Raw genomic sequence first — 18,735 nt, 5'->3', positions numbered from 1 at the left:
CAATTAGGATATGTGCTTAAGTGTGTGTGTTGGATGTAACCTTGTTGAGTTTCTATATGAAGCGTTTGACCTTGCCCAACCATACCATTTTCCTCTGTGCGGTAATTCAATATTTAATAATGGGCAGTGTGGCTGAAGATGAAAGCCCTTCTGCTCCATACAGTTTGTGCATTTCTACATTAATAGCCCGAGCAATGGTGTTTTCCTTTTTCTTAGCAAGCAGGAGGTCCATTTGTTTTGTGTCTCTCTTAAAAGTTCTCAACTGCCTCATTCTTGTCAGGGAAAATGCTCCTAATGTGATATTAATTATGCTTTTCCTTGCCACATTAGGCAGGACAAAAAAAAAATCACAAACTAGTGGTCCTTCCACTTTATTTTCTCCAGTTCTGCTCTCTGCTGATTGCAGTGTTTGTTTTGTCAAGCTAATGGACAGATTGAGGATTCAACCCCAGAAAGATGTATTTTGGTGAAAAAGTCTTTCAATAATTTTCATTAATTAGCTTTACCAAAGTTTTGAAAGGCATTCATATTTAAATTTATTAATAGAGTGTCTCATTTGTTCTGTCAAATTATTTTTGAGTGTTGGTTCATGTTTGCAGTTGAACTGTTTAGGACACGTTCACATATTGGCCTGTATGTTTATTAAAATGAACACATTATCAATTATCCCCTCTGTTTGATTGCAGCTCTTCCTCCTTCATTCACATGTCAGGCAGGCTAGTTTTCAAAGAAATGGTTCTATTATTAAAAGAAAAACAATCACATTTGATACAAGAAGATTTTGCGATGACATTTTGGCTTGACAAATGCTTTTTTTAAAAGTCTGCTTCCTTCTTTTTGATGTGACATTGTAAACATCACTTAATTCCTAATTATAATACATAGCTGACAGTTGGATACCTTTTATCATGTGTGATTGCGTTTCCATTTGTGCAACACTCAAAAGCCTAAGTGCCTTTATCAATTTAACACTAATCTATTCAATACTAAGATGAACAAAGGTTAACAAATAAGTATGTGATGAAAGAATCATTTGTTTATTCCTTTTATATTTGAAATCACCCAAATATTTCAATAGAGATTAAATAAATACTTCTCACACTCTCAATGCCCAAGTCAAGATTTTTCCATTTTAAAAGTTGATGTTCAATCAAATCCTTGAAAATTCTTAGATTTTAAAGTCATGTTTTCAAGGTTTAGAAAATGCTTGAATTTTGCCTACGGTCTTTAAAGGTATAATTTATCAAGTGAATGCAAATAAAATACATGGGTATGCACAATGTGACTGCCCCTAGGGGCAGGATTACTTTCCTTCTAATGCCTATCACTTCAGTGATACTGCAGAGTCATGGTTATGATGTGCCCTAATGTGGAATAATCCATATTTTGCATAGGTCCAATCAGATACATACTAAAGCTAAAGACCACATAGAACTCTACTTCCGCTCGTTCTTTGCAATTCCTCCCAATCCATATCTTCCTACCGTGCCTCTAACTTCATCTTTGATGGCTCAGAGGAGGACAGGAAGTCATCTTAAAGTTGTAAAATTGCTCTTCGTGTGTCTACGAGCAGATTGAGAGACGCCCACTGGACCCGTGGTATCAGAACAAATCAGGCTGAGATATGGGATTGCGTGTGAGTGAGTGCATGTGTGTGTGCGTGCGTGCACTGTTTTTTTTAAATGTACTATATCAGTTTGAGCTATAGCTCTCTAGATAATTGGTTTGGTGAAATAGTGCTGAGTGTCTGAAGCTCTGGTGGCCTTCCATCTCTCTGTCACTCTCACTCTACCCAAACAAAACAACATCCATATGTGTGAGAGAGAGAGAGTGCATTGTTGTACTGATTTTAGGAATTCCTCTCCTTTCATATAGATCAAATATCTATGTTACATAAAAACATTCTTCCCTGAATATCACAATGATTTCTTTCTTTAGTGCATAATATTCCCCTTATATATATGTTTGTTGCTATCAAAGAGAAGGCATTTATCACAATTTTTAGTTAAACAGCGTGTTTAAATCTGACCAACACGGACAAAACATTCATGAGATGTCCAGCCTCCAAGTATAGTGAGTCTAAAGCAAAGGGAGTCTTTTGTGTCTCCTGCATTACAAAAGTGCTATTTTTCTGCATTGTGCGAAAAAAAAATGTGCGACTTATTCATAGACGTCACTCAAACATCAGAATATGGACTGACCCATTTTTAAATCAGCAGCGTCTTTGGACAAAGACAAAGTACCTTATCATAAAAAAAGCACATTAAACTAATAGCATTTAGTTGCTACTCTGTTATGGGCCTCATTGCTATCATTACTCTGGAAGTAATGTGCCTAACATGCCATCCATTGCACTTGATCTGATGCTGTTTAAATAAGGTTTGAGCTTGTCTGGCCACCCATAAAGAAGTCACTTTCATCGCTGCGTTTGATGAAATTCTCATCTGCTATGTGACGCGACATTTCACAATATCCCTGACCTGTTTTAAGGTATATGTCACACATTGTAAAATTTTCTGCATGCTGGCATGACATTGAAGCTGTGTTTCATCTGTTCATCCCTCAGATTTTTATGCTCTCTGATGAATTATTTCTGTGCTCTCGAATATCTGCTTGTCATGTTTGCTGCTACCTTGGCGGGTAATTTGTCCTCCAAATGTATGAGGGCTCTGCCGTTAATGTAAAACGACTCAGAATTTTGTGAAACATGCATCTTGAATCAGAACAAAATGAAAAATAATAATAATAATACTGTTCTAATGATTGCACATTAACTATACAAAAAGAGTAAGTCTAACATGACCCTCTCTAATGAGGCCACCATATCTCCCGAAGTAATACAGAAAAGTCTCCCAATGTGATATTAAGTAAAACAGAATTGATTTAGAAGAAGAATGACCCTGTACTTTCTTGACCTCATTGTCGATCGTCAGCAGTGATTTACCATCCATGTGACTGTCTTGCCCCGCAAACAAAACGGAGTAAAATGTAATTTCTTAATTTCACGATCTTTTTCTCCATTACCCCAAAAGAAGTTTTGTGTTCACATTGACTTTTGGGCGCCAAAATCAACCCCCAAACAACTTCCATTGCATGCATCATGAAAATAAGCAATATGACTATAATCTATGCCACATTTGTCAAAATGGCAGCCCGGGGGCCAAATCTGGCCCGCCGCATCATTTTGTGTGGCCCGGGAAAGTAAATCCTGAGTGCCGACTTTCTGTTTTAGGATCAAATTAAAATGATGGGTATAGATGTATATTACATTTCCTGATTTTCCCCCTTTTAAATCAATAACTGTAATTTTTTTAATCCATTTTTATGTGTTTTTAGTTCAAAAATCATTTTGTAAAATTTAAAAATATAAAAAAAGCTAAAATAAACATTGTTTTAGATCTATAAAAACTGAATATTCAGGGCTTTTAATCCAGTTCTTTTAATCCATTTATAAAAAGTCTATCTAAAATGGTCCGGCCGGCCCACATGAAATCGAGTTGATGTTAACGCGGCCCGCGAACCAACCCGAGTCTGACACCCCTGATCTATGCTATAATACAAGTTCATCATTAACATCAGTACTTCCAGCACGTTCTTACAATACATGTCACGAAACATATTAGGATTAGTACTCAATCTGGTTTTCTCAAATGATTTTGTTTCATGTCAACCACATAGAAGCAAATCACATACAAACAGATAGGCAAGAATATATATTAAAATGATTGGCCATCATACAATGACTGCACCCATGAAGTGCATCTGGTTAACTATTGTCTCAATTGTAAAGTGTACTTTTCATGATTTGTTGTTTATCTTTTTTTTTCAACTAAAGAAAATGTAATAATTGTAAAAAAGTAATCAAACTTTACCTTGTTAATAGTTAGTTATCATAAGGTGTATACTATATTGATTTTTTTTTCTTAAAACAACTTCATTCCACACGTTTATGCACTTACTTTGTCTGTGTTGTCCATAGGTGCTTCCTCGTCAGACGTGTGGCTTGTTCACTCATACTATCTACTATAAGGAATATCCTGGTGGACCTAAAGAATTGGACAAAAGCATACGAGGAGGAGAGTTATTTCTCACTGTACTTCTCAACCCTGTAAGTTTAACAGACACTAACATGAACAATTTCAAATGGGGATTTGTTTTGTGTTTTCATCATTTCATAAAAAAGCAACCGCAAGAAGGTTTCTTGCCTCAGTGTGTTTAGTCCACTTATTTCAATGTTTGCTTGTTGCATGTATTTCTTTCTCTTGTTGACACAGATGGCTTCAGGCTGTGAATATGTGTTCTTTACAATTTAAATTAGGTCTCACCACAGGGTGTGCTGCACTTTCATTCGCACAAATGAAACATAGAACATGTTCTGGATGTAATACGACACAGTCCACTGTATGTGTTTTTTTTACTTCTACTTTGACATAAATTGAATGATTAGTTTCAATTCAGGCATTCCCTCCCGCTGCCAGAGGAAAATCTACAAAAATCTACAAAAAAAGGATACTGCGGTCCTCAAAGTTATTAAGGACAGATGAAAATCATATCTCCCCAATCTCTGGATTAATTTTGACTCCCATTCCGTGGGAGTCCTGCGGAAATCCCTTGACTCATGGGATTTCCCAAAATAACTCACCCAATAAGGCAAATAAAAGTAATAACCACAGAATAATAACTATAATATCTTATATTATGCACTTTTCTGACATTCTTTGAGTAATAACTCAGGCAGGATAGTGCACCAGTGTTAGGAGAGTAAAGGAGTAAAGTTAGACAGCCAAAATATAACATGGGCAATTGTTCAATCAGTATAACGTGTTTAATCTGTAATCATATTAAAACAATATATATGTATATATATATGTATATATATGTATATATGTATATATATGTATATATGTGTATATATATGTATATATGTGTATATATGTGTATATGTGTATATATGTGTATATGTATATATATGTGTATATGTATATGTATATATATATGTGTATATATATATACATGTGTATGTATATATATATATATGTATATATATATATGAATAAATGGCAAAAGGGAGAATGACGAAAACTGTGATTAATTCTAGTTTTTGTCATCCTCCTTTTGACATTTGTTCTCCAATATCGAGTGGATCTTACACTGAACCTCCTAATGAATGCACTTTTTAAACGCAAAAGCAATTTAAACCTTACATGACAGTTCCCTGACATGTCTCACAAACACCCAACACACACACCCACACGATGTAGCCACTGATGATTCACTTTTCTGTCTCCCAGCTAGGTTTCCATTTGCAGAGACAAAAGCTTTCATTAGACTGTGTGCTTTGCAATCAATAGCGTTCTGAAGCGTGTAGCTTTCATCCCTCTAGGCTTTCCTTTTGTGTGATGATCCACACGATGGTAACATTGTCACTTCCTATTCAATGATTTTTAATCACATTCGCCCCGTGGTGGCAGTTCAGTGACAAGCACCAGCAAGCTGGTGGGACTGCATGTCCCCACATTTGTATACTTCATCATGGCGTGGCCACCCCGTCAATTACTGAGAACCCTGCATGCCCCTCCCAACACAAGCTCAGCAATTGATTGCCTGACCTGGGCTCTGCAAACAGCAAATAGGAGCCAAGATTCCATGGATAAATGGTCAGAGAAGTGGTGAAAATGTAGAGGAAGAGAGAGGGAGGAGAACAAACGAACAAGTTTTAATTTTCAGGTCACGGTATCTAATGTCATTTGAGAATCCAGAGGCAATACTGAATAGGATCAGAAATACTCACACTGCCACAGACTAATGCATATGTTAATGTTTCTGCTAGAGTCTAACTGTATGTTTATCCTACCTGATTTGCTTACATCAGCAAAGACGCAGACATTTATCAGGGCTGACATTTACGATTAACTCTGCCTCTCTGCTTATTAGCCAAACCCTAAAAAGTCAGCACTATCCCCTCCGCTGCCTTCCAATCTAGGTGTTTTACACTTTCCCCTCCTGGAAGCTTGACTTTTTACTCATTCCTTTTTTTCTCCACATCCAAAACCCCAAATAGAGAGTCCGAAATGTGCTAACTTGCTAGAGGGTTGTTTTTTTTGTCTTATTTCCATTCCCTACTGCAGTATCCTCCTGCTCACCTCTATTAGCTTTGGCAGTTGCGTGCACACACACACATGCACACCAACCCACGCACATGAACACACACACGATGCAGTAACAGGACAAATAAAGGAAGCAATTACCAAGTGGGAGCAGGGCAGTAAAATATTTCAGGAATGGAGGGATACAGTAGAATTTGACTGGAGCAGACAGAATAAATTGAATTAGAACCATTTACTGTATTGACATTCAGCTTTCGATTATCAACAGCAGAGGGAGAGAAAGCCAAATAGGCACCGAGAAAACAGAATAAAAGGCATAGGCAACAAAGTAATTTAAACACTGAGAGGAAAATTGTTTCTTTTCGCTGTAATAATGCTATCGAGGAGAATTGTATGCGGAACTAAGTGGTATGTAATGGGGAATTGGCTAGTAAAGGTTTAATGCAGGGTGAATGAAAGTATGCATTATTAGGACTATTTGTGAGTGCACTTAGTGAAAGTAGGAATAAGTGTGGCATCAATTGTCTTTTTATCTATAATTAGATAAAAGATTGAGGAGCATATGCCATCAGCGATCTTCAGTTCAAGCCTAATCTAAATGATGAGGTAAAAAACGGAGCTTTGAAGTTCTTCCACACCACCGCATAGTTTGCCAAATAGGCCTTTTAAAGTAGATGGGAGTGGGGTACACGAGGAGCTGGCAAGAAGGGTGAAAACTAATGTCTAACTAAAGAAGGATAAAACGGAAACCAGAAACATTAGGAATGAAACTAAACTAAACTTAGATGTTAACAGATGAGTGTATAATGGATATATAAAAGATGAATGATAAGGACTGTGCAAAGAGTAAGTAAATTCATCGGAACGTGAATGGATTTCACTGAATCAGTAATTTAAAGATGTAATATAAATATTATGGAAAGATAAACAGGATGATGAGCATGAGGATGATGGATGGAAAAGTTACGGTTTATGGGTGCAAGAATATGTGGTGATGAAACTGTAAATGAATGGATGGATGAAGTCAATGAAGAATGGATAGAAGGATAGTGAATTCTATAGAATGGATAGAAGTCCTGGTGATGTGCAAAGTGAATGGATGAAAGTGGATCGCTGGAAGAACAGCCTTACCAAAACAAGCTTTATCCAGTACAAGTAAAAAAAAAAGTAATTTTCCCAAATCGTGCAATCATGTCATAGTAGGTTACAACATGTTATAACTCATCATAAATGACTGGCCTAATCCTACTAGATTTGGATGTTTGTCAGTTGTGTGCATATTTGTGTGGATGTAGATGGATTTTGAAGAACATCACCCCATGTAGAAGTGACAAGCTTCTTTAGAGCATCTAGGTCAGTGGGAATGTGGTGTAAAACATAAAGTGACATTTTTGGGCAGACGAAGGCTCTCCAATAAGACGTTCAAAGATGAGAGAGGACGGAGGAAATGAAACTGATTGCGTGAGACCATTGGGAGAAAGAGACACGGGACAAAGATTAAAATGGCAAGGCCGTGCGTTTGGTATTATTACTCTCACATTTTCAGACTTCTTCATTTGGTGCACTGATGACTTCAGAGTTATACAGTGTCTCAATTATTAGCCCATTTCTTAATTATAGTCACAAATGGAAATTTCTGAAATTCAACATTCAACAATTGAGTCACAACATTAGGTGTCAGAGGAGAAAAAAAGGTCTACATGGTTCAGTTAATTGAATTCGAAGCCAATATTGGTTGTTCCACTGTGAAGGTTTAGGTCCTCTGCTGTGTCAAGTGGCTTTTTAAATTCAGACACACCAAGGTTACATTCTTTTTCTTTTTCTTTATGATCCACATATGTCCAACACTTCTTCTAATTTCCTCCTCTTCTCCAATTCTAAACTCAATCAGCCTGTCTTTCTCCCTTTGTTTCATTTGGCAGCCAACGATCACACTCTATAATTAATGTTTCCATTTTAGTATCCAGCTAGTTTCTCTTTCTCTCTGACCTGCACATATACACACTACACACAATCCTCCCAACCAGATCAACATAAACTATTGAAGAGAGACCATATATCACTTTTTGATCATATTGCACTCACCCCCTCCCATGCACATACACCCCTACACAACATAAAGGAGTCTTTCTTTATTTACATAACTGCATACTGTATCTATCTCATTATGACCACGTTTTGCATCTTTTTCCCCCATCGCCTTTCCTTCTGCTTTCTGCCTCAGGCAATCATCTTTCTACATCCCAAATGTGAATAGAAATCTCCAGTGGGAGACTGTCTTGTTCAATTTTTCACATGTCCATAAAGTCACATCCATGAAAGAAGAGGCTTCCATGTCGTGTTTCATATGAAACAGATTTAGTGGCTGAGCATGTGATGATCATCACCGTATTGCATCTATGCTTTCACAGCCACCCACTAGTTTATAATGAAAAAGATGCACAATTTAGCTGAGATGACAACATGAGGCAAACAAACTTAATTGGAGTGCACACAAACTCTGTGCTGTAGAACCGTCAAAATGACACACACACACGTACACACACATACACACAGTCACTTCAGTGTTGTGAGACTTGTTATTCCCGACAGCTTTCCAGTTTGGCCAGATGCTGATCCGTCAAACCCCAACGCTGTCGCTTTCTATTCGCTGAAACCTCTAAAGCAGTACCCCGGTGTTCCCACGTGGGTGTGTGCAGGGGTGCGTGCATGTGTGTGTGCAAGTGTTAACATCCACAGACCCAAATATTCTGACACACAATCCCTCATGCACACGCACGACAAATAATTCATGTCCTAATGGCTAATGTTACCATTTCTTCCAGACATCTCCCATGTCTTCCACTTACAAAAGAATTGCGCACGTGTGTTTAAATGTGTGCGTCTGAATGTGTGTGTATCCCTGGTCTCATCCTGTAAAAACACCAATGCGGACGTGCATACATCACACATCCACCAAACCCCCAAGATCCCAAACCCATACCGATATCAAACTCCCACACACAAAATATACTGTATATAGAAATCCCCATTTCCCCATCATCACCCAGGTAATATTGCCTCTACTTAATCTGTAATCAAGACTTAAAACATGTATTCCTAGTGGTTGTTTTCCTTCTTGAAGCTGCACTCAGTGTTACTTAACCAAAATAGCCTCTTTTACTTTACAAAGTGTTAACAATATTGATTCCCACTGGACAGGTGCTCTGATTTACAAATAATCTGTTTGCGTTCCACTGCACTCACAGCTACAGCGATTGAATTTCCTGTGTTACCTTAATCCTACGCAAACATGGGATATGGGGGAATTCAATTTAGACTTTATTACCGTTTTTCTCAGCTCAATACTGCATCCTATTTGTGGCTCTACATCTACAGTATTGTTTCAACCCTTTTTACCAATCTCTTGATTTCCTCCTTTTTTTGCAGATCAGTATATTCATGACCCACTTATCCAACTACGGCAACGACCGTCTAGGACTCTACACGTTTGTCCACCTCGCCACTTTTCTTCGCTCTTGGACAACCCTAAGGCTCCACACACTTCCCCCACGTCAGCTTGCACACAAATACTTTCAGTTGTTCCCTGAACAAAGGGACCCACAGTGGCAGGTACCTTTGTGTTCTTGCATTTGGGTTTCTTCATTAAATTCTTTAAAGGAAATACACCTCATTTATAATTTTTTTTATGTATTTTCTACAAATATTTGGGTGTCATCATCACCTAAAGCAACAGTCAGAACATAGTTTACTTTAGTTCATGCTGCAACTACAGGCATGACTGCTTTCTTCATTATTTATTCATTAACTAACTCTTTTACCTGCATCTTTAAACTTTAAATCAATTCTCTCCAAAAGCGGCTTTGCAATTTGGATTTTTCGTAATTAGTATATTTTGCATAATTTGTTCCACGATCTTCAATACTACTACTTCATTTAAAATGCGATATAAGTTTATCTAATGAAAATGAAGACCGAAGCTTCCCCATATGTTATTGAAGGATTAGTGACATTTTAGTGAAGAGATGTGGCCCCTCATTAATCATTTACATAACTTGCAAGGCATGTTTCAATAATGCACTCGTTTTTTTATGTACTATATTATGTTTAAAATGTTATATTGCAAATGTATCCTTATTATTTGTTTATGCTCTTGCAGAATCCATGCGATGACAAACGACACAAAGACATTTGGTCAAAGGAAAAGACCTGTGACAGGTTACCCAAGTTCTTGGTGGTAGGGCCACAGAAAACAGGTATCATTCACTCAACTATGCCAGGACCATAAATATTCTCCAAATTTCTGTAAAGACGAGCACCTTAAACATTAATCCTCTGGGACTGTGTCGACTATACGTTTTTCCATGCCACAGACAGCCTGGGAGAAAATTAGCAAAACATATATGTACAAAATAAGGGTGAGAGGATTGCATGATGCACAATTTAGACACAAATAGGGCTGCTGTGGCCCCAAGGAAAACTGCCTGACCAATAGAAGTCTGCTGAACTACCTCTTTTTTATTCATGGTCATATTTGGCAAGTAGAATAACCAGAACCAATGCTGTAAACACTGTTTTACATACTATGGTCTGCCTTCAAAAATATAATAATAATATCCTGTTTTAATTTATACATTTAAAAAATAGGCCGGTATGTAATATTGTTGATCAAGATACAAGTATAGTTTTATTTGACGCTGTTTACGTCTAGACCACAACAAACTATAAGTATAAAATATACAATAACTTGCTTGCCCACAATTCACTAGAGACAATTATTTTAATCCATCTAACTCTCTGGACAGTGTCAGTGGGGGACCGAGTCTGAGCCCCATTACTCTACCCACATGCTATTTTATTTGAGATAAAGAACTACACAAACAAAACAACCTTTTATGCTTTTACTTAGGATTTCTGTACACTTTGAAGAAAAAAATATAAGAAGCATTCTGTGTAAAGAAACACAAAAAAGTTTTTGTGTGTGCTCATTGTAGATGCATATGTACACTGTGCATTGTCCAGAAGTTGAGGGTTGGTTAGTAAAGAAAGTATCAGGGATGGGTGAGGGGGTGACATTCATCACACATGCTCACATTTCCCCCTGCTCAACTGAATTAATGAACTCCTTATGAATTATGCTCTTTCTTTGCAGGGACGACAGCACTTTATCTCTTCCTCCTCATGCATCCCTCCATCTCCAGCAACTTCCCTAGTCCAAAGACTTATGAGGAGGTCCAGTTCTTCAACACCAATAACTATCACAAAGGGATTGACTGGTGAGGAAATACACCACTATCTCTGTTTCCTCGGCTCTGGATTTCTTTTCCACCTGATTGGCTAGAATCCACAAATGAGTGAGCTATTTGAAACAACCATTCAATAAAGTAGACAGACCCATTTCTCCTTTATGCCTTGAATGACAGATAAAGCATTTGGTTGTCTTCAAAATGATCCTTTCAGGCTTTTAAAAATATGCTCGGAGGCATACAAAGACCTAAATTGACCAGTAAATGGGTCATTTAGCTGGCAGGGACACGGATGTCTTATACTTGAAAGTCATCGTTGGAATGCTATAAGCAAGCTCATTTCAAGTTTTGTTTTTTTCAAACTTTGAAATGTCTTTTGCAGCTTGTTTTCTTTTTGACTTTGAGAGCACCAATTTGCCTCCATCTGGCACTATCTATAAATTATTGCTTTTGTGTTGCAGAAATGTGTTAAGTAGTGCTTATTCTGGGTTATAACAGAGGTCTCCAAACTATTCCAAAGAGCTGCGTTGGGTGCAGGATTTACTTCCACCCAAACAAGACAACAGCTTTTCACCAAACGCTCAATCTGGTGTTTTAAAAATATAATTGGTTGATTGCCGTTAGGTACTGTTTTAGCAGAAACCTGATTGTTTTAACTGTGCAGGATTAGTTAGGACCAAAACCACAACCTAACATGCATGTCATGTTGACAACTCATATTGGTAAGCTTGTTCTTTTGGCTCAGGTCATTCTCCATCAAGATAGTCGGATGAATAATCTGCTACTATAATTGGACTCTTACATTTGGAGAAAAATCCCATTCCAAAATGCCACTATTTTCTGAATGAATGCCATGACATGGGATTTAAAGGTGGTTCCCCAAACAACTAGGCTAAACGTAGATCAGTGGGAAAGACAAAACCCTCCACTACAATAGTGACAGTTCAGAGTTCTGCTTGCCAAACAGAACAAAAATATATATACATACATCTAAATATGTGTGCATTTCTTCCTACAGGTACATGGAGTTTTTCCCAGTACCCTCCAACATAAGTACAGATTTCCTGTTTGAGAAAAGTGCCAACTACTTCCCCTCAGAGGATTCCCCACGGCGTGTCGCAGCCCTGCTGCCCAAAGCCAAGATCATAACACTCCTTATCAATCCCTCAGATAGAGCCTATAGCTGGTACCAGGTGAATACAAAAACACATCTAATATGCACCATGTACACTGGTCACTTGAATTTACATACATCAGGTAAAAAATATGTTACATTAAATCTGTCTTTAAAAAACTAAAGATTCTTTATATATAATAGAGTAGTATTCTTATATCATTACTTTACGCAACTGCAAACAACAGATGATCTGATAGTTTTGTGTTTGTTTGTTTGTGTTTTTTGTCACCACAGCATCAGAGAGCTCACGAGGATCATGCCGCGCTTCGCTTTAGTTTCTATGATGTCATCAGTGCAAAAGCGGGAGCCCCAACCGACCTACGTTCCCTACAAAACCGTTGTTTGAACCCTGGCTTGTACGCCACACACCTTGAGAGGTGGCTTACATACTACCCTGCCAACCAGGTAGCCTTTACATCATGTTGACTTTAGTCTTGCACTTCTCCATAACCCACTTTTAACATATTCATGTTTGTTTTCTATATAGGTGATGATCATAGACGGCCATCAACTGAGAGCAGACCCTGCTGCTGTGATGGATGAAGTACAGAAGTTTTTGGGAGTCACTCCTCATTACAACTACTCACAGGCACTCGCGTAAGTCATTTATCTAGGACTTTTTATAAAATAAGATTTCACATAATATTTAAACCAAAGCATCAAGCCATTGCACCCACGGAACTTGATAAGGAAGAAAAAAAATCCACTTCCGGATTACTGTAACCCCACGAGTTGCCAACATGCAGTAATCATTTTCCGATAAAATTAATGATTTTCTTGATAAAAAAAAAAACAATAACTAGCAGGGGTGGCCAAGTCCGGTCCTCGAGAGCCTCTATCCAGTCTGTTTTCCATATCTCGCTCTTCTACCACATCTGAATCAAATGATCAACTCATCAGCAAGCTGTCCAGCTGCATACTGATCCCGATTATTTGATTCAGGTGTGTACGCTCTTTAAATGTGGGAGAACTGCTAAACGGTTTATCAGCCAAAAACTGCTCATTAGAATGCAGCCTGTCCCTCTTCTCCAGACAGGAGTCTCAAGTTGTGTACATGGAGACAGAGAGTGCCTCTGTCTAAGATCCCAGACTGACGTGCATACAAATAATGTGCAGAGAGATGCATCTTGACAGGAGTGTGTCTAAATGTGTGTGCACACCCATGGTAAATGTAAGAGGGAGGACCGCAAAGACAGCCCCCAAAAAAGCCTATATATTTTTGTTGTTCTTTTGACATGCCAGAAACCTGACAGCTTCTCAACAACAAAGGCTCTTTATTTAATATTTTCTTTCACTTGTCTCGTCACATGGAGAAAAAGAACATTTGATAGGATTGCCGAATAATGCATGAAGAGCAGGATTTTTATTATCTTTCACTTCGATCCTGGTTTGCTATAGAGGCCTTGGCTTTCCATACATAACAAATATAGTTTGGTGAGAAGGCTCATAGGTTGTTTAGAAGCTCAGTGATTTTGAAACACTGTCATACAGTTGTAGTTGTGTTTGGTGGCTGTATAATGCTGATAAGGTACCATAAAAGTTGTTTTGTATCATATGGAAACAGTATAAGAAGCAACAATATGATTTATTTTCCCTTTATTTTGTTTTTTAGTCTCACATCTCATTAATAGTGCATAGAATACAAATATTGAAGACAATTCAATTGGGCTCAACACCAACTCTATGGCTTTAGGAGTAACATTTCATTTAGATAAATTTCCTATTATAGATTTCCCTTTTTTTACTCTTACACCAGCCACTCTAGAATGACCCCATTCTTAATTAATAATGGGGGAAGATTACAAAACTGTTAATCATCAGTTAAAACAATATCGTATTTTATTTAAATTCCTTGCGATTTATTTTTTTAATCAATCATATTAAGAGGATAAGTATTCTAACAGAATAAATAGAGAGTTATGATTGGATTTTTGTTATTTTTTGTGCAGCATTTTGGTACAGCTGAAGCGAGATAAATCACATTGAATTGAGTGTGTTTTCTCTCAAATGATGAGACGTCCTTGCTTGTTTTTTTTCCTAATCAGATTCGACCCCCAAAAGGGCTTTTGGTGCCAGCTCCTTGAGGGAGGAAAGACAAAGTGCTTGGGGAGGAGTAAAGGGCGAAAATATCCTCCTATGGAACCAGAGGTAAAAAAGTAAACACTGCATATTATGTATTGAATGAAACAGTGTCAGTGAACAAGCAGCTTGCCAAAGTAACATGGACATAGGAAAGCCTCCATAATGACAAAACATAAAGAAAAAAAAAGGTCTAATCTCTAATCCTTTGCTCCTGCAACGTGATTAATCAGAAGGTGGCAAAATTACACGTTTAGTCTGAAATGAAGATGAGTGCCCATAGATTCAATTCATTTTCCCAGTGCAGTCGCACATGGCTAATGGGTGCGCCGCACTCACCTGTAATTAATCTGTGGGACAGCACCCTTCAAAGAGGAAAAAAGCAGAAAGGAGTTTGCATGCTTTGTAGCGAAAGAATATTTCTTTCATGATTTTTTACAATCCTTGCCTTCAAGATGCTTCATCGGACTGTAAAATTCAATTCATCATTTCCGTTTCATGTATACTATATTCTGCATTTAGGTATTCTTTCTGATTCTACAAAATGAGATTTTGCCCAACCTTAATGGAGCCAAGTCACATTAAAATTAACCTCACAGAATACCACACGAATGAAAAGTATTGATAATTCTGTCATTTTTAACTCACAATTATACCTAATCTGGAAGTCAGGAAATCTGGACCTTGTTTATTTTACAGAAAGATTATTTTGTAGTATAGAGTAGATGTCAAATGGTCCTTACCACTAAGTGAACGCTTAGATGTAGTAATTTAATTATTTAATTCAAATCAAGTTCATGTCTAAACAAACTGTTGCACATTATCCATCAAAATGTTTGCCAAAAATGTATGCTACAATATAAACCAATAGTAATTTAAAAGCAGCACTGAAATGTGACATTCAAAATATTTTACAGGAAACATAGTGATTAGACTGAAAGTAAAATGAGAGCAGGAAGTTAAATGGAGTTAAAAGGAAAAAACCCTCTCAATAAAGGAACAATTACATTCCATTTGGATGACAAACATGATCACGCCTTGAGATATCATCCAAACTATTGGAGAAATGTAGTTCCAAGCCAACAGTAAACCCATATAAATATCTATTGCCCATCTTGCAACACAAACATTAAATAGTTCAAATAGAACAGACCACATTTCACACAGTTAAGTAGATTTCACAATATTTAAGTAGTGTTGAAATTTCACACCACGTTGATGTATTTCTAGGGATTACTTTAATATTCATAGTCTGGGAAACAATGAAATAGCACAAAACAACATAGGCAAACTACCTGATATTTTCATTCTCTTCTAAAACAGGGATCAGCACCAGTCTGATTTCCATGTCTCCCTCTTCCAACACACCAGGATCAAATAAGCTAATTACCAGGCTCCTGGACAGCTTGCTGATTAGTTGATCATTTCATTCAGGAGTGCTGCGGGTCGGGAGACATGGAAAACAAACTGGATTGATGCCTCCGAGGACCGGAATTGGTGACCCCTGGTCTAAAATATACCATCTTCTTCCTGTGCTGCCTTGTCATCATTCCAGTTTTGACATTTGTCCTATTATACTCTCTTCTGTGTGTAGGCTCGGGCATTTCTCTCCAGGTACTACAGGGAACACAATGTTGAGCTGTCAAAACTGTTGCATCGACTTGGACAGCCTCTTCCCTCTTGGTTGAGAGAAGAGTTGCAGAAGGTCAGTAGCAACTCTACCAATGTCATTTCAATTCACCCACCCAGGACAGCAGCTTTAAATCTTGCATAATGAAATGAGACTTGTGAAATTTTCAGTTTGCTATTGATTATAGTCATTCCAATAATATACAGTCATTCATTTGCTTTTCTGCTTTTTTTCCCCCCTAGTGAATTTATTGCCAGTACTGCTCCTCGTGGGTGTGAATATGTGGTTGGTTATTTTAAGGGACAGATGACACCTATCATAAATGACTTTCATGTGAAAGACTGTTACGCAGAATATTAACTTTGCTATTGGGGAATTGTTCGCACTTTATGATAGAGAAAATCATGTGTGAAGACAAAAATATACATACTGACAGACTCGAGCACAGTAAGGAGTATTAATGACATTTCAAGGAGGGGAAGGGAATTTGGAATTCTTGTATTTGATTGTCTAAACCGGAGGTCTCCAAACCGGTCCTCGAGGGCCGCTGCGGGCGCAGATTTTTGTTCCAACCAATCCAACACAAACAGTTTAACCAATGAGGTTTCTGCTGAAAAAAAGATACACCTGACTGAAATCCCCTGTTTGCACTTCTAGAATACCAGATTGGTCGAAAGGTTTTCTGTTATAGGTTGGAATGAAAACCTGCGCCCACTTTTCTGCACCCCATTCTGGAATAGTTTGGGGACCACTGGTCTAAACTATTATTCATTCATTTTCCAAGGCATTTATCCTCGCAAGGGATCATGGGGGTGCTAGACTCTATCTTAGCCAAAAACCGGCTATCATTAGTATTGAGTTAAAAATAATTTAAATAAAAATCTTCCTGGAAATCTGGGCTTTTATTTGCAGCTTTTCTTGTAAGACAAGAAAAATGACATACTTTTTTTCATATAATTAAACACGATGATTTTATCTTTCCCTTAGCAGGCTAAATTGTTTAAAATAGAAAAACAAATGTTGGCTTTTTCCATGTTCAGATGCTGAATAAATTTCTATTCTTCTACCCTTTCTACTCTATCCTCCTCTCTGCACCCATCCACTCGGTGTTTACCTCTTTCTTAAGGTTAGATAACCTTTGCATCCATGAGCCGAAGTTAAAGGCCAAAGGTGAAACAGGAAGGAGCAAGCAAACCTGGACCACCTGACCCTCCGACGCATTCTCCAGCGAACCTCGAGGCCAACGTGAGGAAAACGAGGCCTTTGTTTCTCACCTCTGAAGGACAATACGTGATAGGAGGGCAAAAGAAAGTGGAGCACTTGACAGGCTCCATGAAAGGATGAATGGTGGGAGCAGCTTGGAAGTCACTGAGGACAAAGACGAGTTCATCAAAGTAGAACTCTCACATAGACTTGCAGGACCTTTTGAAAGTTTTGTGTGATTTCACCTTTAATTTATCACACCAGAACAGCGCTGGTCAGCTGTGGGAATCCCATCATCTGCACTACTTCCTTGAGGCTGAAAGAAAGAAAAGAGATTCCCTTTTGTTTTCTTGTTGTTTCTGCCACTGAGAGAATGTGAAATGGAATCATCTCAGGGTGTGTGACAGCCTTTTGTTTGATTTTCTGTTTGTTTGTTTGTGTCAAGTGTCTGCTGGTAGATCTGGCAGTCCCGTTCACCTCAGAGATGTCACCCTGGGCTGTCTCCAGAAAAAAAAGCAGCTGGGAAAATACTACTGATGAACACAGAGGAGCTTCTGTGTTATTCTAAAGCATGAAGGAGAAGAATACCACGTTCAATTTATAAGTTTGATGGTTTCAGGGCCGGAAACTGCAGTAATGAAAACCAACCAAAACGAGTTGGTTACGAACAGGATGCGATGCCGGTTTGGTTTTTCCATTTTTTTTTTCACTGTACTGCCTTCTTTATGCTGTTTTCCTTCATGCCATCACTTTGTAAGTTCTTCAGGTGCAGTTTCATGACAACAAATGTGACATGTCAAAAAGGGAAACCAAAATTAAAAGAAATGCATACACTGGAACTCATGTGTGTTTCCTGGTTATTAAGTTTGCTGCATAAAGTCACCATAAAATAAATACAATAGGTGCAGGAGTTTAAACTGAAGTAAAACCTTGATTTTTATCACTGCAGTCAATGTACTAAACTAAAAAGTTGGTTACGCCTATGCATCCTGTTGAAAACCACATGGTGGTGCACTTGCGCAGACAAAATTACATTGGCTATATAGCAACTAGAGTAGTATTTATATAGTACTAGTGCAAAAACATTATTATAGTTTTCCATGCTTGGAGAGACATAAGTAACTACACATGGAATCTGTCAGTTTGTGGCCGTCACATTCACTATCCATTTTTAAATGTGTTAGTTATAATGCTTGCCTGTTGAAATTGATGGACACACGTCTGAAAATGGCAGCTAATCTTGTAGACATGGTGCAACATACCAGAGAGATTCAAATAGAAGATTTATAGATG

At 37.8% G+C, this 18,735-nt stretch overlaps 1 protein-coding gene and 1 long non-coding RNA gene across 3 annotated transcripts in view; one reads left to right on the top strand and one right to left on the bottom strand.

Annotated features, from left to right (window-relative positions):
- LOC144077823 (uncharacterized) overlaps nt 1-15,983 on the bottom strand; it is a 69,882-nt gene extending 53,899 nt beyond the window's left edge. The window contains exons 1-2 of the long non-coding RNA XR_013301111.1: nt 15,905-15,983; nt 3,960-4,046 (exon numbers count right to left, since the gene is read on the bottom strand). This is a non-coding gene — a long non-coding RNA (uncharacterized LOC144077823). The remainder of the gene's footprint in view (nt 1-3,959; nt 4,047-15,904) is intronic.
- ndst3 (N-deacetylase/N-sulfotransferase (heparan glucosaminyl) 3) overlaps nt 1-18,281 on the top strand; it is a 33,134-nt gene extending 14,853 nt beyond the window's left edge. The window contains exons 6-15 of one of the 2 annotated variants that reach the window (XM_077605816.1): nt 3,980-4,108; nt 9,537-9,719; nt 10,267-10,363; nt 11,260-11,383; nt 12,372-12,546; nt 12,765-12,935; nt 13,018-13,127; nt 14,576-14,678; nt 16,204-16,314; nt 17,371-18,281. In XM_077605816.1, the coding sequence (XP_077461942.1) occupies nt 3,980-4,108; nt 9,537-9,719; nt 10,267-10,363; nt 11,260-11,383; nt 12,372-12,546; nt 12,765-12,935; nt 13,018-13,127; nt 14,576-14,678; nt 16,204-16,314; nt 17,371-17,400 (1,233 nt within the window). In that variant the 3' untranslated portion in view covers nt 17,401-18,281. Of the gene's footprint in view, nt 1-3,979; nt 4,109-9,536; nt 9,720-10,266; nt 10,364-11,259; nt 11,384-12,371; nt 12,547-12,764; nt 12,936-13,017; nt 13,128-14,575; nt 14,679-16,203; nt 16,315-17,365 lie in introns of both variants that reach the window. The other variant, XM_077605817.1, reaches the window with a different exon arrangement.
- The last annotated feature ends 454 nt before the right edge of the window (nt 18,282-18,735 follow it).

Source organism: Stigmatopora argus, chromosome 7 (genome assembly GCF_051989625.1).
Source record: "Stigmatopora argus isolate UIUO_Sarg chromosome 7, RoL_Sarg_1.0, whole genome shotgun sequence".
Classification (NCBI taxonomy): Eukaryota; Metazoa; Chordata; class Actinopteri; order Syngnathiformes; family Syngnathidae; genus Stigmatopora; species Stigmatopora argus.
The sequence above is the reverse complement of the archived record's forward strand: the minus strand, read 5'-3'. Positions and strand labels throughout refer to the sequence as shown.